Genomic DNA, 20,118 nt, shown 5'->3' on the forward strand with positions numbered 1-20,118 from the left:
CCATGCTCGGTGCCGGGGGGTGGGGGCGCCCTCACTGCACCAGGGCAGGTGCCGGGGCAGAGAGCGGGGGCGGCTAAAGTGCGAGTCACGGGGCGGACAGGGTGCCCCGGGGGCGGACGCGGCTCTGCCAGGGCGGGGAGGGAGCCTGCCGGAGGTGGGCGGAGGACGGTGTGGGGCTCGGACACCGGTCCCGGGGGCGGGGACCAGTGGGGTGGTGGTTCCGTTTCTCCTCTGCACAGCGGCCGCCCGTCCTTCTGCCATGACAGTCGCTGTGGTGACATGGACGCCAAACGGAGCCTTCGAGAGAGTCCTTCCTGCTGCTCAGAGCCATCCAGCCCGAGCTCTCAGCGACCGTCCCGCTGAGGTCGGCGGGCGGCCCGGCCCGGGTCTGCACTCCGCTCTCCGTGCGATGAGGCTGGCCCCGGTCCGTCCCTTCCCTTCCCCGGCACTCGGTCCTTCCCGCTCCACGGTGTTGGTTTTCCTTAGGCGGCCTGTGGCCCTCCGACAGCGGCCACACGTCCTGTCTGAACCCCACGCTGCGGGCGGGGACGCTGGCCACGGGCCGTGTCTGGACGGGTCTGCTCCCGCCCACCCGCCGCCACCCAGCGCCCGCCGCCCGGACACCCGCCTTGGCCCACGTCTCTCCCCTGCCATCCCGTGCGGGGAACTCCTCCCGTGCCGATGGTGCTGGGCCTTCCCGGGTCAGACCGGCCTCTGGCTCGTGGAGACACACGTGGGGCAGTGGCTGTGGGGTGCCTTCTCGCGGTCACCACACACTTGGCACACATTTGGCACACAGAAGAGGGCTGGTCACGGGTCCGGGAGCGCCCGGGGGGTCTCCCTGCACGTCGGGGGGAGTGCCTGCAGGGGGGGCAGTGCCTCCAGGGAGGCGGAGATGCACCCGTTTGAACGTGTTTGTTGTTCTTGCCTCTGATTATCTCACGGTTTATAAAAATAGAAATAACAAAATGTGGGCGGTCCCTCCGCAGAGGCGTGTCCTGCTCCCGCGAGGTCCCCGCGCGCCCGCCCGCCACCACCCGTCTGTCCGGGAGCTAGAAAGGCCGGCCTGCGGGCGGGCGGGCAGGCGGGCCCAGCAGGGCGGGGGGCCCGTGGCCGGGGCCGTGACCGGGGGCCGCCCCTAGAGCCGTGTCTGGGCCTCGGGGATGTAGATCTCGATGCTGTCGGCGCGCTCGCCGGTGGAGTTCTGGCGGAAGGACGCGGCCCGCTTGGCGGCCAGCAGGCGGCGCCGGGCCTCCTGCCGCTGTCTGTCCGGCAGGTCCAGGGACTTCTCCCTCGTGATGGGGAACTTCCCTTTGGGGGGCTTCTTTGGTATCGGAGGGGGCACCTTCCGCTCTTCCTGAAAGCACACACAGCGAGGGCGTCAGGGGCGCCCCCGCCCCCTCCCTCGGCCTGCCCGCACGTACACGCGTGTCCCCTCACATGTGTGGGCTGGTGGGGGGCCGGGGGGCCGGGGGGAGGCTGGCACACGTGCAGGTCTGCACACGCACAGCGGCGTGTCCTCGGTCTCCATCTATTTAATTCCCGCCTCAGCTCGGGCCGTGGCTGCCCCTCTGCTTCTGCGGCTGCCTCTGGGCCGGGACCACGGGGCCACGGGCCGGTCCTGTGAGGGTGTCCCTCGCACAGGGGCTCCTGGGCCTCGGGGAGCTGTGTCCTGGCTGGAAGCGTCCTCCGGGCCGCGCTGCAGGCAGGGCTGGGTTCCCTCCCTCCAGGTCGTCCCCGAGGAAGGAGCGCCAGCAGGGCTGCTGCCCTCAGAGCCGCTCAGCAGGCCCCGCGCCCGCGCTCTATTATAACCATCTTCCTCATCTTCACAGCTCCGCCCCAGCTCTGCTCCCCCCCAGCTCTGCCCCCCACTCTGCCCCAGCTCTGCCCCAGCTCTGCCCCCGACTCTGCCCCAGCTCTGCACCCCCCACTCTGCCCCAGCTCTGCTCCCCCCTCAGCTCTGCCCCAGTTCTGCCCCCAGCTCTGCCCCAGCTCTGCCCTCAGCTCTGCCCTCAGCTCTGCCCCAGCTCTGCTCCCCCCCACTCTGCCCCAGCTCTGCACCCCCCACTCTGCCCAGCTCTGCACCCCCCTCAGCTCTGCCCCAGCTCTGCTCCCCCCACTCTGCCCCAGCTCTGCACCCCCCCACTCTGCCCCAGCTCTGCACCCCCCTCAGATCTGCCCCAGCTCTGCTCCCCCCTCAGCTCGGCCCCAGCTCTGCTCCCCCCTCAGCTCTGCCCCAGCTCTGCACCCCCCTCAGCTCTGCCCCAGCTCTGCTCCCCCCACTCTGACCCAGCTCTGCTCCCCCCCACTCTGCCCCAGCTCTGCTCCCCCCTCAGCTCTGCCCCAGCTCTGCTCCCCCCTCAGCTCTGCCCCAGCTCTGCTCCCCCCTCAGCTCTGCCCCAGCTCTGCACCTCCCACTCTGCTCCAGCTCTGCCCCCCACTCTGCCCAGCTCTGCACCCCCCTCAGCTCTGCCCAGCTCTGCACCCCCCTCAGCTCTGCCCCAGCTCTGCTCCCCCCACTCTGCCCCCAGCTCTGCTCCCCCCACAGCTCTGCCCCAGCTCTGCACCCCCCCAGCTCTGCCCCAGCTCTGCACCCCCCACTCTGCCCCCAGCTCTGCTCCCCCCTCAGCTCTGCCCCAGCTCTGCTCCCCCCTCAGCTCTGCCCCAGCTCTGCACCTCCCACTCTGCTCCAGCTCTGCCCCCCACTCTGCCCAGCTCTGCACCCCCCTCAGCTCTGCCCAGCTCTGCACCCCCCTCAGCTCTGCCCCAGCTCTGCTCCCCCCACTCTGCCCCCAGCTCTGCTCCCCCCACAGCTCTGCCCCAGCTCTGCACCCCCCCAGCTCTGCCCCAGCTCTGCACCCCCCACTCTGCCCCCAGCTCTGCCCCCTCCTCAGCTCTGCCCCCAGCTCCCCCCTCAGCTCTGCCCCAGCTCTGCCCCAGCTCTGCACCCCCCCCCAGCTCTGCCCCAGCTCTGCATCCCCCCCAGCTCTGCCCCAGCTCTGCACCCAGCTCTGCCCCAGCTCTGCCCCCCCTCAGCTCTGCCCCAGCTCTGCCCCAGCTCTGCCCCAGCTCTGCCCCCCCTCAGCTCTGCCCCAGCTCTGCCCCAGCTCTGCCCCCAGCTCTGCCCCAGCTCTGCACCCCCCTCAGCTCTGCCCCAGCTCTGCATTAATCACTGCCCCGTGTCTGCTGCACTGACTCTCCTGTCACTGCGTTTGAACAATGTCAGTCTAACATCAGACTGTGATTACTCAGAGCTCCTCTGAGGAGCGGCAGGGACCCCGCACTTGTTGCTAAGGCAGCCCACGCGGGAGCCCAGGGCGCGGCGTCTCGGAGAAATCACCAGGCTCAGGTGTAGCAGAAATGCCGCCTGCTCGCAGGGCCCCGCCGCCCGCCGCCAGGACGTGCCTGCCGCCAGCTGCCAGTCAGGGCCAGCGGGCTGTGGTGAAGCGCAGGCGTGCAGCCCAGCCAGGAGGCTTATCCGGGAGGAGACGGCCTGGCAGCCTGTGGGGCCTCTTAGCGTGAAAATAACTCCGCGGACAGACCGTGCGGGGAGCGGGCGAGAGGGACCTGGGAGCTCGGTCAGCGTCCGCTCTGAACTGCTCCCGACCGAGATTCGGCAGGGAGGCTGCCACCGCAGACCGTCAGTGATCTGAACTGCATCCCAGCGTATACGTGCACGTGCACATTCACACACACACGTGTGTGCACACACATGACCCCGCATGAGCAGCCGCTTCTGCGTGGGCCCCGCTCACTCACCTTCCTCTCCGGGGACGCGGTCAGCTTCCAGTCGCCGAGCTTCAGCCGCTGCAGCTCGTCGACCTTCATGCTGATGTCCTCCACCGAGAGCTGCAGCATGTCCCAGTAGCCGGCCAGGTCCTGCGAGGTGGGCCTGGGCATGGCGCCGGGGTCCTGGAACACAGCGGGGCGGGCGGGGCCGGTCAAACCGGGAAGGGCTCCCGAGGGGGCACCCGGATTCGAGCCGGGGACCTCTTGATCTGCAGTCAAATGCTCTGCCCCTGAGCTATGCCCCCTCCTGCTGACAGCGGCGGGCGGTGAGTGAAGACCTTCAGCGTCCACTCACACGCGGGCTGTCCTTCTGACTCAGCGAGCCGCGCGGCCTGCTCGGCTGCACCTGCGGCTCTGACGCCATGACCATGACCGCGCTCTTCCCGGACGGCAGCGCCCGGTCGCACCGGCTCGGCAGGCCCTGCCGGTCCCGCTGCGCCCGGAGGCCGCACAGGGCGGAGGCCGCACACGGGGCGGAGGCCGCACAGGGCGGAGGCCGCACACAGACATAGAGAGGCCAGCAGCCGGCGGTCTCCGCCCGCTCCCCGGTGTGAGCTCAGCTGCCACAGTGCCCCCCCCACCCCCCGTGTCCCCCCCCCGCCCCCCGTGTCCCCCCCTCCCGTCCCCCGTGTCCCCCCCTCCCGTCCCCCATGTTCCCCCCTCCCGCCCCCCGTGTCCCCCCCTCCTCCAGGCGTGACCTCGGCTTCTGGCCGTGTCTCCGCCCTCACAGCTCCCGACTGTGCCCATCTTCCCTCCCGCCATTCCCTCCTGTCTGTGATACGGTGCGTTTTCTAAACTTGTTTCCGTGCATTTCTCAAAAACAGGATGGGAAGGCTGCACGTGGTGTGACTCCAGCTGTGTGGCCTCCCGCTGAGACGGGACTGGGGGGACAGGGCAGGACGGGGGAGGGACAGGGGGAGCCGGAGGGTGTGGGCTCTGAGGTGACGACGGGCACACGCCATCACACGTCTGTCCCAGCCCGCGGGGCCATGGCGTGTCCGCCTGAGGGGTGGGTGTGGGGGCCGGGCAGGGGGCGGGGTGGGGGGGAATCTCTGGCCTTTCCCTCGGCGCAGCCGCGAACCTAAAACGCTCTTCCTGTTAATGCCGCTTACTGATCATGTGCAGACGCCGCCTGGGCCACATCGCCCCCCGGACACTCACTGGGCCCGGAGGAAGGTGGCGAGGGGACAGCGTTCCCGGCTCCCCCGTGCTGGGGCCGCGGGCCGGTGCGCGGGGAGCCGGTGCCCGCACAGGACCTGCTGCACTGCGGTGGGGACAGGGCCGGCCTTGCCCCCTGCCTCCCGCACAGCGACGGGACAAGGTGCCATTGCTGCTCTGAGGGAGGGCCGGCGAGACCCCCGAGGGGACCGGCGGCTCTGGCCGGGCCCCGTTCAGGGGGCCCCACCAGCGGTGCTCCCTCTCCCAGGCCTGCGGGACAGGAGGCGGAGCTGTTGTCTGCATTCAAGCTGAGCCTCGCTCCCCCGAGGGCTGGCCCCTGCCGCCCGCCCGCAGCCCCAGGGCCCAGGCCCTGCCTCCGCACGGGGCCTGCGGGAGGCGCCCGAGTTCGCAGCCCCGGTGAAGCACATGGCTCCGATCGGCCAGGGCCCCTCTCCTCACACCGCGGGACTTCCTGTGGGTAGACATTCCTCTGGGCTGCTTAAGCTGTGCGTCCTCGGCCTCCTCTTCGTCACGCCGGGAGCACCGGGGCCTTCGGCTCGGCCTGGTTTGAGCTGCCTCTGCGGCTCTGGTCTGCGTGGGCAGATGGCACAGGCAGAGGGCCCGGCTCACGGCCGCAGACGGACTCTCCTTGGAGGCTGAGCCAGGTGCGAGGTGCCTGGCGTCTGTGCCGTGAGCTCTCTTCCCGGCCCACACGGTGCCCCCTCCTCCAGGCCTCACGTGGTCCATTTAACGAAGACACTGCCCCTGTCCCTCCCGACCTGCTGACCCCAAAGCCCCGCCTCACGACCCCATCCCTCTGGAATCGGGATTCTGACGCCTCAGTTTGGGAACAAAGTGATCACTTTTTTTTTTTTTAAAGAGAGAAAGGGAGAGAGATAGAAGCATCAATGATGAGAGGATCATTGGTCAGCTGCCTCCTGCACGCCCCCTACAAGGGATCGAGTTCATAATCCAGGCCTGTGCCCTGACCTCCTGGTTCACAGGTTGGTGTCCAACCATTTAGCCACACTAGCCAGGCAAAAAAAGATCACTTTAAAAAATATATACTTTTTGTTGATTTCAAAGAGGGAGAGAGAGAAACATCAAAAAGAGCGAATTATTGACCAGCTGCCTCCTGCACCCCCCTCCCCCAATTGGGGATCGAGCCTGCAATCCGGGCATGTGCTCTGACCAGAATCGAACCTGGGACCCTTCAGTCCTCAGGCCGATGCTCTGTCCACTGAGCCACATGAACCAGGGCTGCTCACCTTTTTTTGTTGTTAATCCTCACCTGAGGACATGTTTCTATTGCTTTAACTACTGAGCAACACTGGCCGCGGTAAAAAATGATCCCTTTGACACCAGCCCCTTTCTGTGGGAAGCAGCCAGAGGGCAGCTGCCAGGGACTTGCCCTGGGCCCTCTCAGCCCTCCTGCCAGGCCGGTTGTGTCTTGTTTTCTGTGTGAGGCGGTTCCAGTTCTGCGCCACCAGGGGGCGCCCACACCCTTCGCAGCCCTGACACAGGCTGCAGCACAGCTGGCACCGGTGCCTCACTCCTGTGTGTCCGCTCAGCCCTGGCCGTTGCCGCGGTGACCGTGCGGCCGTCAGACCCGCCACCCGACCCCAGGGAGGTCACGGCTTCGGGCCCGCTCGGTCCTCATCGGCGTCCCCGGGAGCTGGCCGTGTCCCCGCTGACTCAGGTGGGCGGTCCTTTTCTGAAGGCCGGGCTCTGGTCCTGGTGCCGCAGTCCCGGTGCCCTGCCCCGAGGGCAGACATCGTCCTCGCTGTGGGCTCTGGGCCGCCAGGCCGGGCCCAGGGCCCTGGAGCAGCGGGTGCCGTGGTAACCGGCACAGCCAGGCCCGGCGCCGGAGGGGTGCACATTCCAGTCCCCGTCAGTCCCCGTGCGCTGGCGGATTCGTATAAACGCCACGGGGCCAGGCCAGGCCCTGCCCCGGAAAGCCAACCGCCGAGCGTCCCCGTGGCACTGCCGCCACGCAGGACCTCGCTCCCCCTCCGTGCCGGCGTGCGGACAGGGGCCGGCGGCCCCGGCACACAGAGTCAGAGCCTGAGGGCGAGCGGGGCCGGGCTGCGGTGTGAGCACACGGTGGCCGCGGGGCGGGCACTGGCCCGGCGTGTCTGAGGAGAGCCGCTCACCCTGACACGGCAGGACCCAGGCGCTCCCGCCCAGGGGCAGCCACCGGCCACGGCTCTCACTGACGCCGCTCCTCACCGGGAGCTGAGGGGCTGACAGGGAGGCAGGGACACGCCTGCAAACACGGGAGCACACGCTCCCGCCGCGTCACGTGTCTCCATCGCCACCTCCTGTCACAGCGAGGCGGTGGCGCTTCGCGGCGAACTCTCACGGGGTTAATTGGAAAATATTAGAGAAAACATGCTTCAAACGATCCCAATTACAAGGGACAGACTGCAGCGCGGGAGCTCCGCTCGCTCTGATGTCTCAGACACCCTGTGCGTTCCCCGTCTCCGCGCAGATTACAGCCTGAGCGAAACCATCACCCCCACTGCCCCCCCTGGCCCCCCCCAGCCCCGGCCCCCCCTGCCCCCTGCAGCGGAAAGCGATTTGCATGTTAATGGGTGTCTGGTCTGAGGAATCAATGTCTGCATCGTGGAAGGCCGCACGCTAACAGGGATCCGTCAGTCACTCCCTAGCCGCGCTCGGCGAGCACGTCCTTAGTCGGACAGGAAATGTGGGCAGGTGCCAGACACTCGTTTGCGCTTATACATGGGTGTGTACGCATTTATGTGTGATTGTGTAACACGCTTAGATGTAGAAACTTTTACATGAAAGAAAGCATATATAAACACGTCCCGTATAATAAAAGCGTAATAGGCAAATGGACCGAAGGGCAGGATGACCAGTCACTCTGATGTGCACTGACCACCAGGGGGCAGACGCTCGCTGCAGGAGCTGGCCCTGTGGTCGGTGCGCTCCCACAGGGGGAGCCGCTCAGCCAGACGCTGGCGAGCCCCGCCGGTGGTGGGAGCCTCTCCCGTCCCGGCTGCCGGCGGCAGGAAGGAGCAAGGGGCCCGGGCTGTCAGAGCGGTGTCTGCCTGCCAGCCAGGGGGCTTAGGGACCTGGCCCCAGCTGGCAGGCGGACACCCCCGAGGGGTCCTGGACTGCGAGAAGGTGCAGGCCCGGCTGAGGCCCCCCTCGCCCCCCAGGGCACAAATCTCGTGCACTGGGCGGGCCTCTGGTATATTAATATGCATACAGGGTGTCCCCAAAAATGTGTACACACTTTAACAACAGATAGCTCCATTTTGAAAATGTAATGTATATTATTTTATTTTTAAAAAATACATTATCATTGATTTCAGAGAAGAAGGGAGAGGGAGAGAGAGATAGAAACACCAATGATGAGAGAGAATCATGAATCGGCTGCCTCCTGCATGCCCCCTACTGGGGATCAAGCCGGAAACCCAGGCCTGTGCCCTGACTGACAATCAAACGTGACCTCCTGGCTCATAGGTCAATACCCAACCACGCACCACCCTGGCTATGCTGGCATGCATTTTAATGAACAGTTACTCAGAGAGCGTGTAATAACCGGTTTGGGGGACACTATATGTAAATAAATGGCTTCTCTCCCCTTCTGGTTTTCAGGAAGACCAGAACCAAGTTTAGTGCCAACCGTATGAACTATCAGGTTCAATGCGATATTCATTTCGCCCCTGACTGTCTATAATAAAAATTTAATATGCTAATCAGACCGGACTTCCTCCCGGACGAAGCCTGGGCTGCGAGGGAAGCTGGAGCCGCCAGCCGGGAGGAAGGCCTGCTCTGCACGGATTGTGTGCCTTGGCCGCTGGTAAAACATAAAGCCCGAGTTATTGCTAAAACCTCTTCTTCGCCTCTTCAAAGGGGGTTGTTTGTGTGTTTCATGGAAGCCACCTCCTACCCTTATCTGTGACCGTGAGTCTCCGAGCAGCCGTCCAGATCCCTCTCCTGCCCCAGGGTCTGGGACCACCTGGGGCAAAGACCCCCTCACCCCACCGGCAGCACCGGGTCCTGAAGGCCGGCCCTCCACCACACCCGGCCTCACAGTCTCCGGGCCTGGGGCGCCATCGGAACCTCCAGAGCTGGGCGGAGCCCTCTCCCCTGTCTGTGAGGGAGCCCGGGGAGGAGCTGGCAGCGGTGCCCGGCGGGAGGGGGTGGGGGGATAAAGGAGTGGCGGCTACTCACCAGGTTCTGTTGGCAGAGCCAGTAGAACTGCTGGAACTTCTGGGACATGAGGAGCTGGGCGCTGCCGACGGCACTGCGGATCTTGCCGAGGACTGCGGGGCACAGACAGAGCGCTGAGAAGCCATGGCGGGACACCGGGAGCAGGTGTCCCCGCCGCGGGGTGAGCACGCCCCTTTACCGCCCACCCGCCGGGTGCTTTTCATTCCCCCAGCTCGAGGGACACTCACAGGCCACCACCTGTCAACAGTCCCAGCACCGCTCGTCAGCGTGGGGAGGAGCTCGGTTTACGAAGGTGCTGCAGCCTGGCTGGTGTGGCTCAGTGGATAGGGCGTTGGACCAGGGACTGAAGGGTCCTGGGTTCGATTCCCGGTCAAGGCACAGGCCCAGGTTGCGGCTCCATCCCCAGTGCAGGGCGTGCAGGAGGCAGCCGGTCCCTGATTCTCTCCCATCAGGGGTGTTTCTCTCTCTCTCTCCTTTCCTCTCTGGCATCAGTAACCATCGGATGTGACATCAACACGATGGGAAAGGGGCGTGTGCGCAGGAAGCCTTCCTTCTCCCGGGCGGAGGCCGCGCTCTGGGCCGGGAGAGGCGGTGTGCACACACACAGGAGTGCTCTGGGCCGGGAGAGGCGGTGTGCACACACACAGGAGTGCTCTGGGCTGGGAGAGGCGGTGTGCACACACACAGGAGTGCTCTGGGCCGGGAGAGGCGGTGTGCACACACAGGAGCGCGCTTCCCTCCCGGCCCCGTGCCCGCTGCGAGCTCACGGCGAGGGTGCCGCTCGGGAGGGAGCCGCTCGGATATCTACCTCCTCCCATGGAGTGCGTCTGCCGCCAGCGCTGGCAGAGGGAGGAGGGCGCGGGGTGCAGGGCGACGCTTTAGGGGCGTGAGTAGCCGGGTGGCCTTCCCCCTCACTGCTCATAGGATCCCCGTGGCTGAGAACAGCTCTGCCCTGGCCGCCGCCGCAGGTTCCCGCGGCCCCTCCTGTCCACGCCGACCTACACGCCCCCCTCCTTGTCACTGCCCCGGGCCACACACTCGGCTGTCCCTGTGGGAGGTGCAGTTAATACCAGCGGCCGAAGGTCCACAGGCTCGGGGGCGGCGTCACCATCTCGTCCCAGTCCTCCCGCCGCACCCAGGCCTCAGCTCACGCCCTCACCGACCTCAGCCGTCCTCACCCGGGGCATGTGGAGGGCCCCCGGGGAAGGCACAGGGACATTCTGTCAGCTGAGCCCCAGGTGCTGGCAGAGTCCTGTCCCAGTTACACACCACCCCCTCCCAAGGGGGGCGGTGTTATTCAGTTTCTGACTTATCTCTGTCCAGGTATCGGCAGGGGCGGGCCTAGATATGTAAATCCAATAATGCTAGGGCCTACTTAAGAATGCAAATAAGCTGCTTTGATTCTAAGTTTTGGTGTTGCTTCCTGGAATTTTGGGGTATAAAAGTAAACATGCTGTGTGGCTCAGTGCGTGCTGCCTCTCCATCAGAGAGGATGGCGCCCACCTAGCTCCCAGCTTTATGAATCTATTTCTGTGTCTTGTTTCTTTCTTTCTTTAATTTCTTAATCCCCAGCTCCTCCATCAGCAACAGGACCGTCTCCTTTTCCGTGATGGAGATGGACACGGAAACGAGAGAAACATCTCCCTCCCCCACACGCGTTTTTAGGGAGAGGGGAAGGGAAGGGAGAAGACAGAAAGAAACATTGCTGTGAGAGAGACACATCGACTGGTTGCCTCCCGCATGCACCCTGACTGGGGTGGGATTGAGCCTGCAGACGAGGTACGTGCCCTTGACCAGAATTGAACCTGCACTGTGACACTTTGGGGCCTGGACGGATGCAGTGTCGGCAAACTCATTAGTCCACAGAGGCAAATATCAACAGCACAACGATTGAAATTTCTTTGGAGAGCCACATTTTTTAAACTTAAACTTCTCCTAATGCCACTTCTTCAGAATAGACTTGCCCAAGCCGTGGTATTTTGTGGAAGAGCCACACTCAAGGGGCCAAAGAGCCGCATGTGGCTCACGAGCCACAGCTTGCCGACCACGGCTCTACCCCTGAGCCAGACTCAGCGCTGACTTGGCTTGGAATGATGCCAAAGCTATTTCTTATTAACCCAGGACAGCAACAAACTAAAGGACGGTGGGGAGGACCCAGGCCCAGCTGCTGCCTGGACTTGGGGGCTGGCCCGTGGCTGTGGCACCCAGGACGCACTACTGGCCGTGGCACCTGACCACGTGGGACTCGGGCCTTCCACGTTTCAGCCGCACGTCCCTGTCCACGGACCAGCCGCTTCCCGGGCACAGGTGGGAGCCGTCACCCCCAGGGACCCCGTCAAGCCCAGGCCCTCCCGCCCGGCCCGGCTCCAGCTTACTTTCCTCGGCCAGGTCGTTGTCCTCGGCCTCGCGCTCCATCTCCTTGCACCAGCCCTCCATGCGCTGCGTCTCGGCGTGCAGCAGCTTCAGGAACCAGGCGCCGTCCCGGCGGCAGGGCGACGCCCGCCCGCTCTCGGCCACGTCCAGGGCGGGCTCCAGCCAGGGCTCGGGCGGCGGCAGGGGCGCGGCGTCGGCGGGCGCCCGGTAGTCCTCGCGGTAGCTGAAGAGGCCCTGCGTGCGCACCGTCCGCAGGGCGCCGTACTGCGTGGGCGTGCTGGGCTCCGAGTGCCGCTGGAACGAGCTGCCGAACTGCAGGCCCTTGTCCTCCATGGTCACCTGGCCCGGGAAGCCCTCCAGCTCCAGGTCCGCCTGCACCGCCGCCGTCACGCTGTTGGACCGCTTGAAGCGCCCGTGCCTGCGGGAGGGGGGGGGACGGGGGAGGGGAGGCCTCTGAGACGGGCCTCGGGGGACCCCGTGCTCCCCGCCGTCTGCTCCTCCACGCACCACCCCTGGACTCCGCTGACGGGCCCCCGACACCGCCCTGCGTCCCAGTGTCCGCTCCTCAGGTGGGGACGCCCGGCCGGAGGGCCGAGGAAGGCCCGCAGATCCTTCGTCTGGCCCGGCCATGGCGGCAGCCGCCAGCTGGTTCAGTGCTGGGCCGGACAGAGCAGGCCGTCTTTAAGGGGATGCTGTGTGTGACCCGAGAGTGACGTTATAAACATCCACGCGGCCCCGCAGAACCAGGGTTCCCGCCCTCCCCTCCCCCCGCCCCCTGTCTAGACAACGCCCCCGGGATGGGAGTCTCTTGGGCACCAGGAGGGCCGGCGCAAGAGCCGCCCTCTGGGCCCCGCATGCACCAGCCACACAGCCCCCAGCTGCGAATGTCGTTTCCACCAACGGCACCATGACCGGCCTGACCAAAGCCGGCCACCAGGCTCCCGACCGCAGCCCAGGCTCGGCCACCCCGCAGTTCGCAGGGGCTGCTCACCTCTTCTCGTCCTCCACCTGCACGCCGACCGAGTGGTACTCCCGCAGGCCGCGGCTCTCCGTGTCCGAGTCCGTGGCGGTCTCCACCTGATTCAACACAGAACGTGGCGCTTCAGAACAGCCGGCCCCGTGCGTGCTCACGGGCCGTGATTAACTGTGTTTGTTCAGGGAACGCAGAGCTGCCTGCGGCCGGGAAAATCACCAACAGAGGGCCACGCTCTCATCAGTGACAGTGCTGCCGCAGTGTTTCACCAGATGCCACACTGCCACTCACACCCGGACTCTGCTGGGCTGTGCCACCACCACCACCACCACCGGCCTGGAGGTGGCTGCACCAACAGCAGCAGCACCACCACCACCACCGGCCTCGTGGTGGCTGTACCACCACCACCACCACCACCACCACCACCACCACCACCGGCCTGGAGGCGGCTGCACCACCACCACCACCACCACCACCACCACCACCACCACCACCACCACCACAGGGCCTCACGGCTAGCCCATGCCTCCGGGGAGGGAACAGCACAGCTCGGACCAGAGAGTGAACGACAGGGAGCGATTCCCTGGAGATGGACGGCGTCTGTGCCCACACGCACACACGGAGGGGGCGGGCCGGGGCAGCGGCCATGGGCCCAGGAGGGCCGCACCCGCAGGGAGACGCCAGCACAGGCCAGAGACCTGTACCCACGGACGGCTGCCCCGGCAGGGAAGTCTCCCCAAACCCACACAGCGTGACACCCACACGAGGGGGCTCCTGTGAAAACAAACAGCCACCGCCCTGGGCAGGAGAGGGCTGCGGAGCCAGAGGCTCGTTTATCTGAGCATTAGCCCCCTTCTAACGAGGAATGTGACCGGGCGGCCGAGGGCCCTTTGACCTCACTCCAAACTGAGAACAAAGCTTCAAACTCGTCTTTCCTTAAAAACACCGCACAGAGCGGCCACACCCTCCACGCTCTGTGAGCCACGAGGGCATCCTGGGAGTGTGATCCGTGGCTGTTTGGGGGCAGGGCCGCGGCTCGGCAGGGGCGGCCGCTCGACGGGCGGCTCAGAGGTGGCGGCACTAGTAGTGGGCGGGGACTTCCTGCGCGCTCAGTCGGGCTCAGACGGCCGGGCGGCAAGAACGTGGGCTGAGCGTGTATCAGACATGCGGTCCACACGGCCCCTGTCTTCGTGTCTCCCTGCACCGACCGCTGGGCATCAGGGACGGTGCCCGGCTTGCGGGGGCGGGTGAGGGTTCACACCAATCTCTCCGATCGCAGAGCCGCTCTGCTCTTGCCAGACTCAATGCCGGGCATCCACCGGTGCCGGGGCCCGGGGCCCGGCCGGGCACGCCCGTTTCTGTTAGTGTAATTCTGAAGAGGCCTGGGAGCCACGCCTGCTGTCGGGCCGCTCCCCAGTGTCAGGCGGGCCGTGGCTCTGAGGCATTCTGTCCTCATTCTCGTGTCTGATGGTGCTCCACATGAGGGGATCGTGCGGAAAGCCGGGGCACATGGCCCCGTGGGAACGTGGCAGCGTGGGACGGCGTTCCGTGGCCAGAGCCCGTTTGCTCGTTCCTCTTCACGCAGGGATGACGGTGACCTCTGGCTCCTCGGATGCCGCCGTGAGCACACGCCTCCACGTGGTGTGCACGCAGCTCCCTAACAGGGCGCAGTGTCGGTGGCCATCGTCCGGCCGGGCCGCTGCGAGGGGACTCGGTCCACGGGGATGGGCAGAGGTTTCTGTACCGGGGCCGCTCGGACTGCCCTCCCACCAGTAAGTGCCGGCGGTGTGCTTCCCCCGGCCACATGCAGGGCTCTAAGGAACGGCGTGCGTCCTGCATGGGCGGACGGGTTGCCGAGGACAGCGGGGGGCAGGCGGGTGACATGTGAGACGTGGCAGTGACTCACGGCGCAGCATGTGCCTCCGAAGTGGCCGTGGCCATGGCTGGACCACCGGGATGCTCAGGACACGACGTGGACGGACACTGAGCCACAGACACACACTCACAGGCTCACACGCACTGTGTAACACAGCCAAACACAGCCACGGGGTTTTTCTTCTCCAGCCGGCATGGTTCTCCCTGCCGATTCCACTGTTTTCACAGAGAAAAGGGTCACCTTCGGGGCTGGGAGACCCGGGCGCGGGTTCAAGGCCTCTGGCCATTCCCTCCGATCTCAGACACGAGGGCATGGACTGCTCACTGGCGGTGCGTGGGCCCTGCCTTCGGAGCCAGCCCCATGTGTGTCCACAGAGACTGGCCCTGGCCTCGGGCCCGGGGCCCGGACAGCGGGGCGATGCGTGGGAGGAAGGAGGAGGGGTGTGAGGGTGTGTGATGGCCCGCATGGGCCTGGGGCTCACTGTCCCCCGTTTCGGAGCCCGGGGGCGGCAGCTTCCCGCGGACGGAAGCACCAGTGTCCGGAGAGGAGCTTCCCTCACGGCGGGAAGGAAACGGGTCTTTTCCAGGAGGAGACGCCGGGGCGATGCTCGCACATTTCAGTTTGAGAAGCACACGCGTGTCTTCACGTGCACCAGGCCCACGTGCGCGGGACACAGGGGGAAGGGGAGTCGGTGAAACCCCCACAGCTGAGCGAGCGCCACCTGGCTGTGCGCGGCTCCCTGATGTGTGGGGACCGCCCCCCGGGGAGTGGCGGGCGCCTTCGCAGAGGCTGTGCAGGCCCCTCGGACCCGGAGCCCTCCCCCCGCCCCACCCGGCCATGGTCAGAGCGGCTCCTGAGTGAATGCTGGTGGCAGGGGGGAGGGAGGACAGTTCTGAGCCTGACCTGCTTAAGAAACAGGAGTGTGGGGGGCCAGAGAGTGTGTGTGTGTGCTTGCATATACATGTGTGCACACATGGGCATGATTGTGCATGCATGTGCGCACGAATGTGCCCTCATGTGTATAGTGTCTGCATGTTAGGACAGGCCCATGTGCCTGGGCCCATCCCGTGTGCAGCCTGGATCTGCAGGACGTCAGGGCTGGTGAGCTGTCACCTGAGCTCCCGGTCTCCAAGGGCCCCGGGCCGGGTGCGGGGGGCAGGCCAGCAGCTCCCGAGCTCGGCCACCGCTCTGTGCTCTCAGCCCCCTCACCTTCAGCCCCCTTGCCCCCAGCCCCGCTCACCCTCAGCCCCCTCACCCTCGGCCCCCCTCACCCTCGGCCCCGCTCACCTTCGGCCCCGCTCACCCTCGGCCCCCCTCACCCTCGGCCCCCTCACCCTCGGCCCCCTCACCCTCGGCCCCGCTCACCCTCGGCCCCCTCACCCTCAGCCCCGCTCAGTCTCAGCCCCGCTCACCCTCGGCACCGCTCACCCTCAGCCCCCTCACCCTCGGCCCCCTCACCCTCGGCCCCCTCACCCTCAGCCCCGCTCACCCTCGGCCCCGCTCACCCTCGGCCCCCTCACCCTCGGCCCCGCTCACCCTCGGCCCCCTCACCCTCGGCCCCGCTCACCCTCGGCCCCCTCACCCTCGGCCCCGCTCACCCTCGGCCCCCTCACCCTCGGCCCCCTCACCCTCGGCCCCCTCACCCTCAGCCCCGCTCACCCTCAGCCCCCTCACCCTCGGCCCCGCTCGCCCTCGGCCCCCTCACCCTTAGCCCCGCTCAGTCTCAGCCCCGCTCAGTCTCGAGCCGCGTCCCCGGCCTGCACGCAGACAGGCTGGCGTGGCTCTGACACAGGTCCCACCCCACATGTCCCCGGGCCACGAGGTGCTCCTACTCCGCACCCTGGGGGGCTCGGCGCTGGCTGACGGGCCTCCCACATGGGGCTTCCCGGGGCTCCCCCTGCGGAGGCACAGGGAGTCACTCCCACCTAGAGATGGGCCTGAGGCAGGTGCCTGGAGGGCCCTGAACTTAGCCCCATTGCGGGGCCTGGGCACCGTCAGCCCTTCTGACAGCTTCACACACACACACACACACACACACACACACACAGACACACACACACATGCACACAGAGACACACACACACATGCACACAGAGACACCCCCCCACACACACACACGCACACACACACACACACACAGACACACACACACACACACAGACACACACACACATGCACACAGAGACACCCCCCCACACACACACACACACGCACACACACAAAGTAAAGCCTCCGCAACAACAAAGCTGCACATAAATACAAACACAAAAAAACCAGCTGATGTCCTGAGTGTCACAAGGAGAGTGAAAGGGGCGGGCAGGGGCTCAGGATGTAGGTGGACACTGGACGGGCTGCACCTGGGAAAGGGCTCAGCAGCCACGGCCTATCCGCCACGGCCCGGCAGCCACATGCCAGCTGGTATGGCCAGGCAGCCACGGCCCATCCACCGCATAATACTGGCAACCACAGTCCAGACTCCAGGGCCCCGCAGCCACGGCCCAGACGCCACGCCCAACCCTGCAGACCCGGGCAGGAGGGGCCTGTGATGAACGGCACGGAGGCTGCCAGGGCCTCCTGCAGGGTGTGCCCGGCTCCGGGAGGGACACTGACCACCCGAGACTCTGTGTGTGTGTGTGTGTGTGTGTGTGTGTGTGTGTGGACCAGCTCCCCGAGCGCTGGCTGCTGTGCTCAGGGTGAGGCTGTGGTTGACGTCCTGCCCACCCGGCGAGGCCAAGCGTCTCTGCCAGCTGCGGGACAGAGTGCCCCCTCCCGAGTGCGGCCTGGGGACATCACCTCCTCCTGAGGACGCAGAGGGGCCGTGGGGGACGGGACCCAGCCCTCCCGCTTCAGCGAGGCCTGGACACCGCGGGCCACGAGCCCTGAGGCGCGTCACTCACCGAGCCTCGGTCTCCCCACGACAGCGCCGGGGTTGTGGAGGGGCACGTGGCGGGCGGGCACGCGGAGTGGCCCCGGTCCCTGCTGTGCCCCGTCACCGGCGGCCGGTGTTCTCTGCTCCCCGATGGCGGCCCCATCACCTACACCGGGGGACCCCCAGACGGAGGCCGTGTTTCCGGGCTGGGAACGCCTGCCGTGTGCCCGGCGCTGCTCCCCGAGCTCACAGGGACCGCACCCTTTTCTCAGAGCCCCTGACACGCGTGCATCTTGTGCTCACACTCATCTCACCGGCCACACCCAGTCACTCACCGACACGGACAGAGCACACGCTACGTGCCACGCACCGAGCTAGCCGCCGGGTGGCCAAGAGACGGGAGGGACGAGCCGACCAGCATGGCACACACAGTCCGTGGGGACGGCGTCCAGGAGGGCGTCTGGGGAGAGGGCGGGTGACTGTGTTCGAGGGCGGGGTGCAGGCGGGGGGACTGGGCGAGAGGCGGCACCAGGAGCTCCTGGGGTGACAGGGTGGGGAGTGGGGACCTCACAATTCTTCTCTTGGGACGGGACCCACGACCCCAAGGGCCCCGTGGGCTGTGCTGTGGCCGCAGGCAGTTATGGGATCACACACGGGGGAGGGGTCCCCGCAGGGCACAGCGTCAGGACGGGTGACGGAGCCGTCAGTGGCGTCGGGGAAGGAGGGGAGTGAGGTCATGCGGACGGGGCTGTGAGCTGGTACTTACATCCGACCGCGGGTAAGGCTGACGCTCTGGGAACTCAGAATCCTAAACAAAACAACGAACCAGGGTGTGGGCCCGGCCGGGGGCCTCCCGCCGCTCCCATCCCGGACGCCAGGGCCTTGGCCCGCAGGGAGCCCCGGCTTCTAAACCACCTGCCGGGCTCGGCCAGCAGGAGAGGCGAGTCAGCAGAGCCTGTCTGCACGGGCAGCAGCGGCTGCTCCCACGGCACGGCGAGCGAGGGGCGGCCACGGGGACAGACCAGGGAGTCTCCGAGGCAGCCACGACCCCGCAGCCCCGGGCTGGGACCCCGGCCTAGGGGTGCGCCCCGGCCTGCCCCGGACAGAGCTGGGGCCGGGTGGGCCGCCTGCTCCGAGGGCTCTGTCCGGGGCAGGCGCGGGGCCCTCGTGGTCTGACACCACAGGCCGTGGCGCTGGCCGTGGCCACAGAAAAGCCGGGAGTGTCCTGTGTGACACGGAAGCCTGGGAGGCCCATGTGGTGTGGGCGCCAGCCAAGGCTTCTCTCTGTCTGGGGCTCCCGAAGCTCCATCCCTCCCGCCCCCCCTCCTGCCCCCACGCTGGCTGACAGGCTAACAAGCTCTGCAAAAACAGGACAAGAAATTCCGTCCTCGCTCTCAGTGGCCGGTGGCCCCTAAACCCGAGGTCGGCAAACTGCGGCTTGCGAGCCACAGGCGGCTCTTTGGCCCCTGGAGGGTGGCTCTTCCACAAAATGCCACGGCCTGGGCGAGTCTGTGCTGAAGAAGTGGCGTTAGAATAAGTTTAAGTTTAAAAAATGTGGCTCTCCAAAGAAATGTCAATCGTTATCCTGTTGATGTTTGGCTCTGTGGACGGATGAGTTTGCTGACCACGGCCCTGGGTAGGGAAGGGGTGGGGAGGGGAGGAGCGGAGAGGGGAAGAGAGGGAAGGGGGCCTTTGGGCAGCAGGGCGGGCTGGGTCAGGGATGGAGCCTGGGGGTAGGGGAGGGGGCACCTCCATGCACCTGCGGCTGCCAATGGGGGGAGACCCGCCCGGCATCCCAGCCCCGAGGCTGCGGCTCCGCCAGTATGGGCCCGGCCGTGTCTGCCCTACGCGCCCCGCGCTCCCGTGGCGCCGCGGGCGGCTACCTGGACGCCGATGGAGGTGAGCCGGCCCCGGAGGAAGTCCTCGGCCTTGGAGGCCAGCATCTTGTCCCCGCGGCCCGGGCCGTCGGCGTGGCGCTGGGCGGCCGTCTCCAGGGCCAGGCTGAGGGCCTTGGTGCTGTCCAGGCTGTCGGTGGAGTTGTAGAGGCCGCGGCCGTCCTGGGCCCACGGGGAGCCCCGCTGGGCGCGGCCGTCCTGGTAGGCGTCCTGCGTGGACTCGGTGCTGCTCTGGGCCGTCACCGAGATGAGCGGCTTGGAGGTGGTGCGGGGCGGCACGGGCGGCGGCGTCTTCTTGTAGTTGGCGTAGGAGAGGGCGGCTGCAAGACACGGGAGGCCACGTCAGCACCGGCCCGCCTCCCCCGCGGAGGCCGGGCCACGGCGGCCTCGCTCCCCGCCTGCGACCCCGCCTGTGACCCCGCCTGCGACCCCGCCTGTGATCCCGCCCGTGACCCTGGAGCAGGTCCCTCCCAGCGCCCGCCCGCAACCTTGACGTCACTGCAGAAACGCCCCTCGGAGAGGGTGCACGGGTGCTTTCCACGGCGAGGGACACGCACGCCAGGACCCGCCATGCCCACGCTCCGGGGCATAGGCAGTGGGACAGAGGCCCCCACGCCCCCATTTCCATGCAGGTCCCAGCGTCACGGGGAAATGCTCACTTTCCGAGGCCCCTGGAGAGCAGGAAAATTCTGCCCAAGCCGGTGTGGCTCAGTGGATAGAGCGCTGGCCCATGGACCGAAGGGTCCCGGGTTTGATTCCAGCCAAGGGCACAGGCTCCTCCCCAGCCCGGGCCCTGATCAGGGCTCACGCAGGAGGAACCCATCCATGTGTCTCTCTCACATCGATGTTTCTCTCTGTCTTCCCCGCTCTCCTCCACTCTCTCCCTAAAAGCCAATGGGAAACATGCCTGTATGCATACTCTTAGAGGAAAGCAGGAAACACTAGGTTACATAGAGACCAGGACCAAATAGGTTTGCGAGGA

General features: G+C 66.6%; 1 protein-coding gene across 8 annotated transcripts in view; it reads right to left on the reverse strand.

The window, feature by feature from the left end:
• Nucleotides 1-1,122: 1,122 nt before the first annotated feature.
• Nucleotides 1,123-20,118, reverse strand: part of DLGAP2 (DLG associated protein 2) — a 148,764-nt gene continuing 129,768 nt past the window's right edge. For 6 of the 8 annotated variants that reach the window (XM_084878335.1, XM_084878333.1, XM_084878337.1 and 3 more), the window contains 7 exons: nt 19,125-19,456; nt 18,008-18,049; nt 12,515-12,600; nt 11,526-11,941; nt 9,151-9,242; nt 3,760-3,912; nt 1,123-1,357 (listed from right to left, as the gene is read on the reverse strand). In XM_084878335.1, the coding sequence (XP_084734461.1) occupies nt 1,139-1,357; nt 3,760-3,912; nt 9,151-9,242; nt 11,526-11,941; nt 12,515-12,600; nt 18,008-18,049; nt 19,125-19,456 (1,340 nt within the window). In that variant the 3' untranslated portion in view covers nt 1,123-1,138. The remainder of the gene's footprint in view (nt 1,358-3,759; nt 3,913-9,150; nt 9,243-11,525; nt 11,942-12,514; nt 12,601-18,007; nt 18,050-19,124; nt 19,457-20,118) is intronic. The other 2 variants (XM_084878336.1, XM_084878331.1) reach the window with 1 other exon arrangement.

Source organism: Pipistrellus hanaki, assembly GCF_964339955.1.
Source record: "Pipistrellus hanaki genome assembly, chromosome: 3".
In the NCBI taxonomy this organism is placed as follows: domain Eukaryota; kingdom Metazoa; phylum Chordata; class Mammalia; order Chiroptera; family Vespertilionidae; genus Pipistrellus; species Pipistrellus hanaki.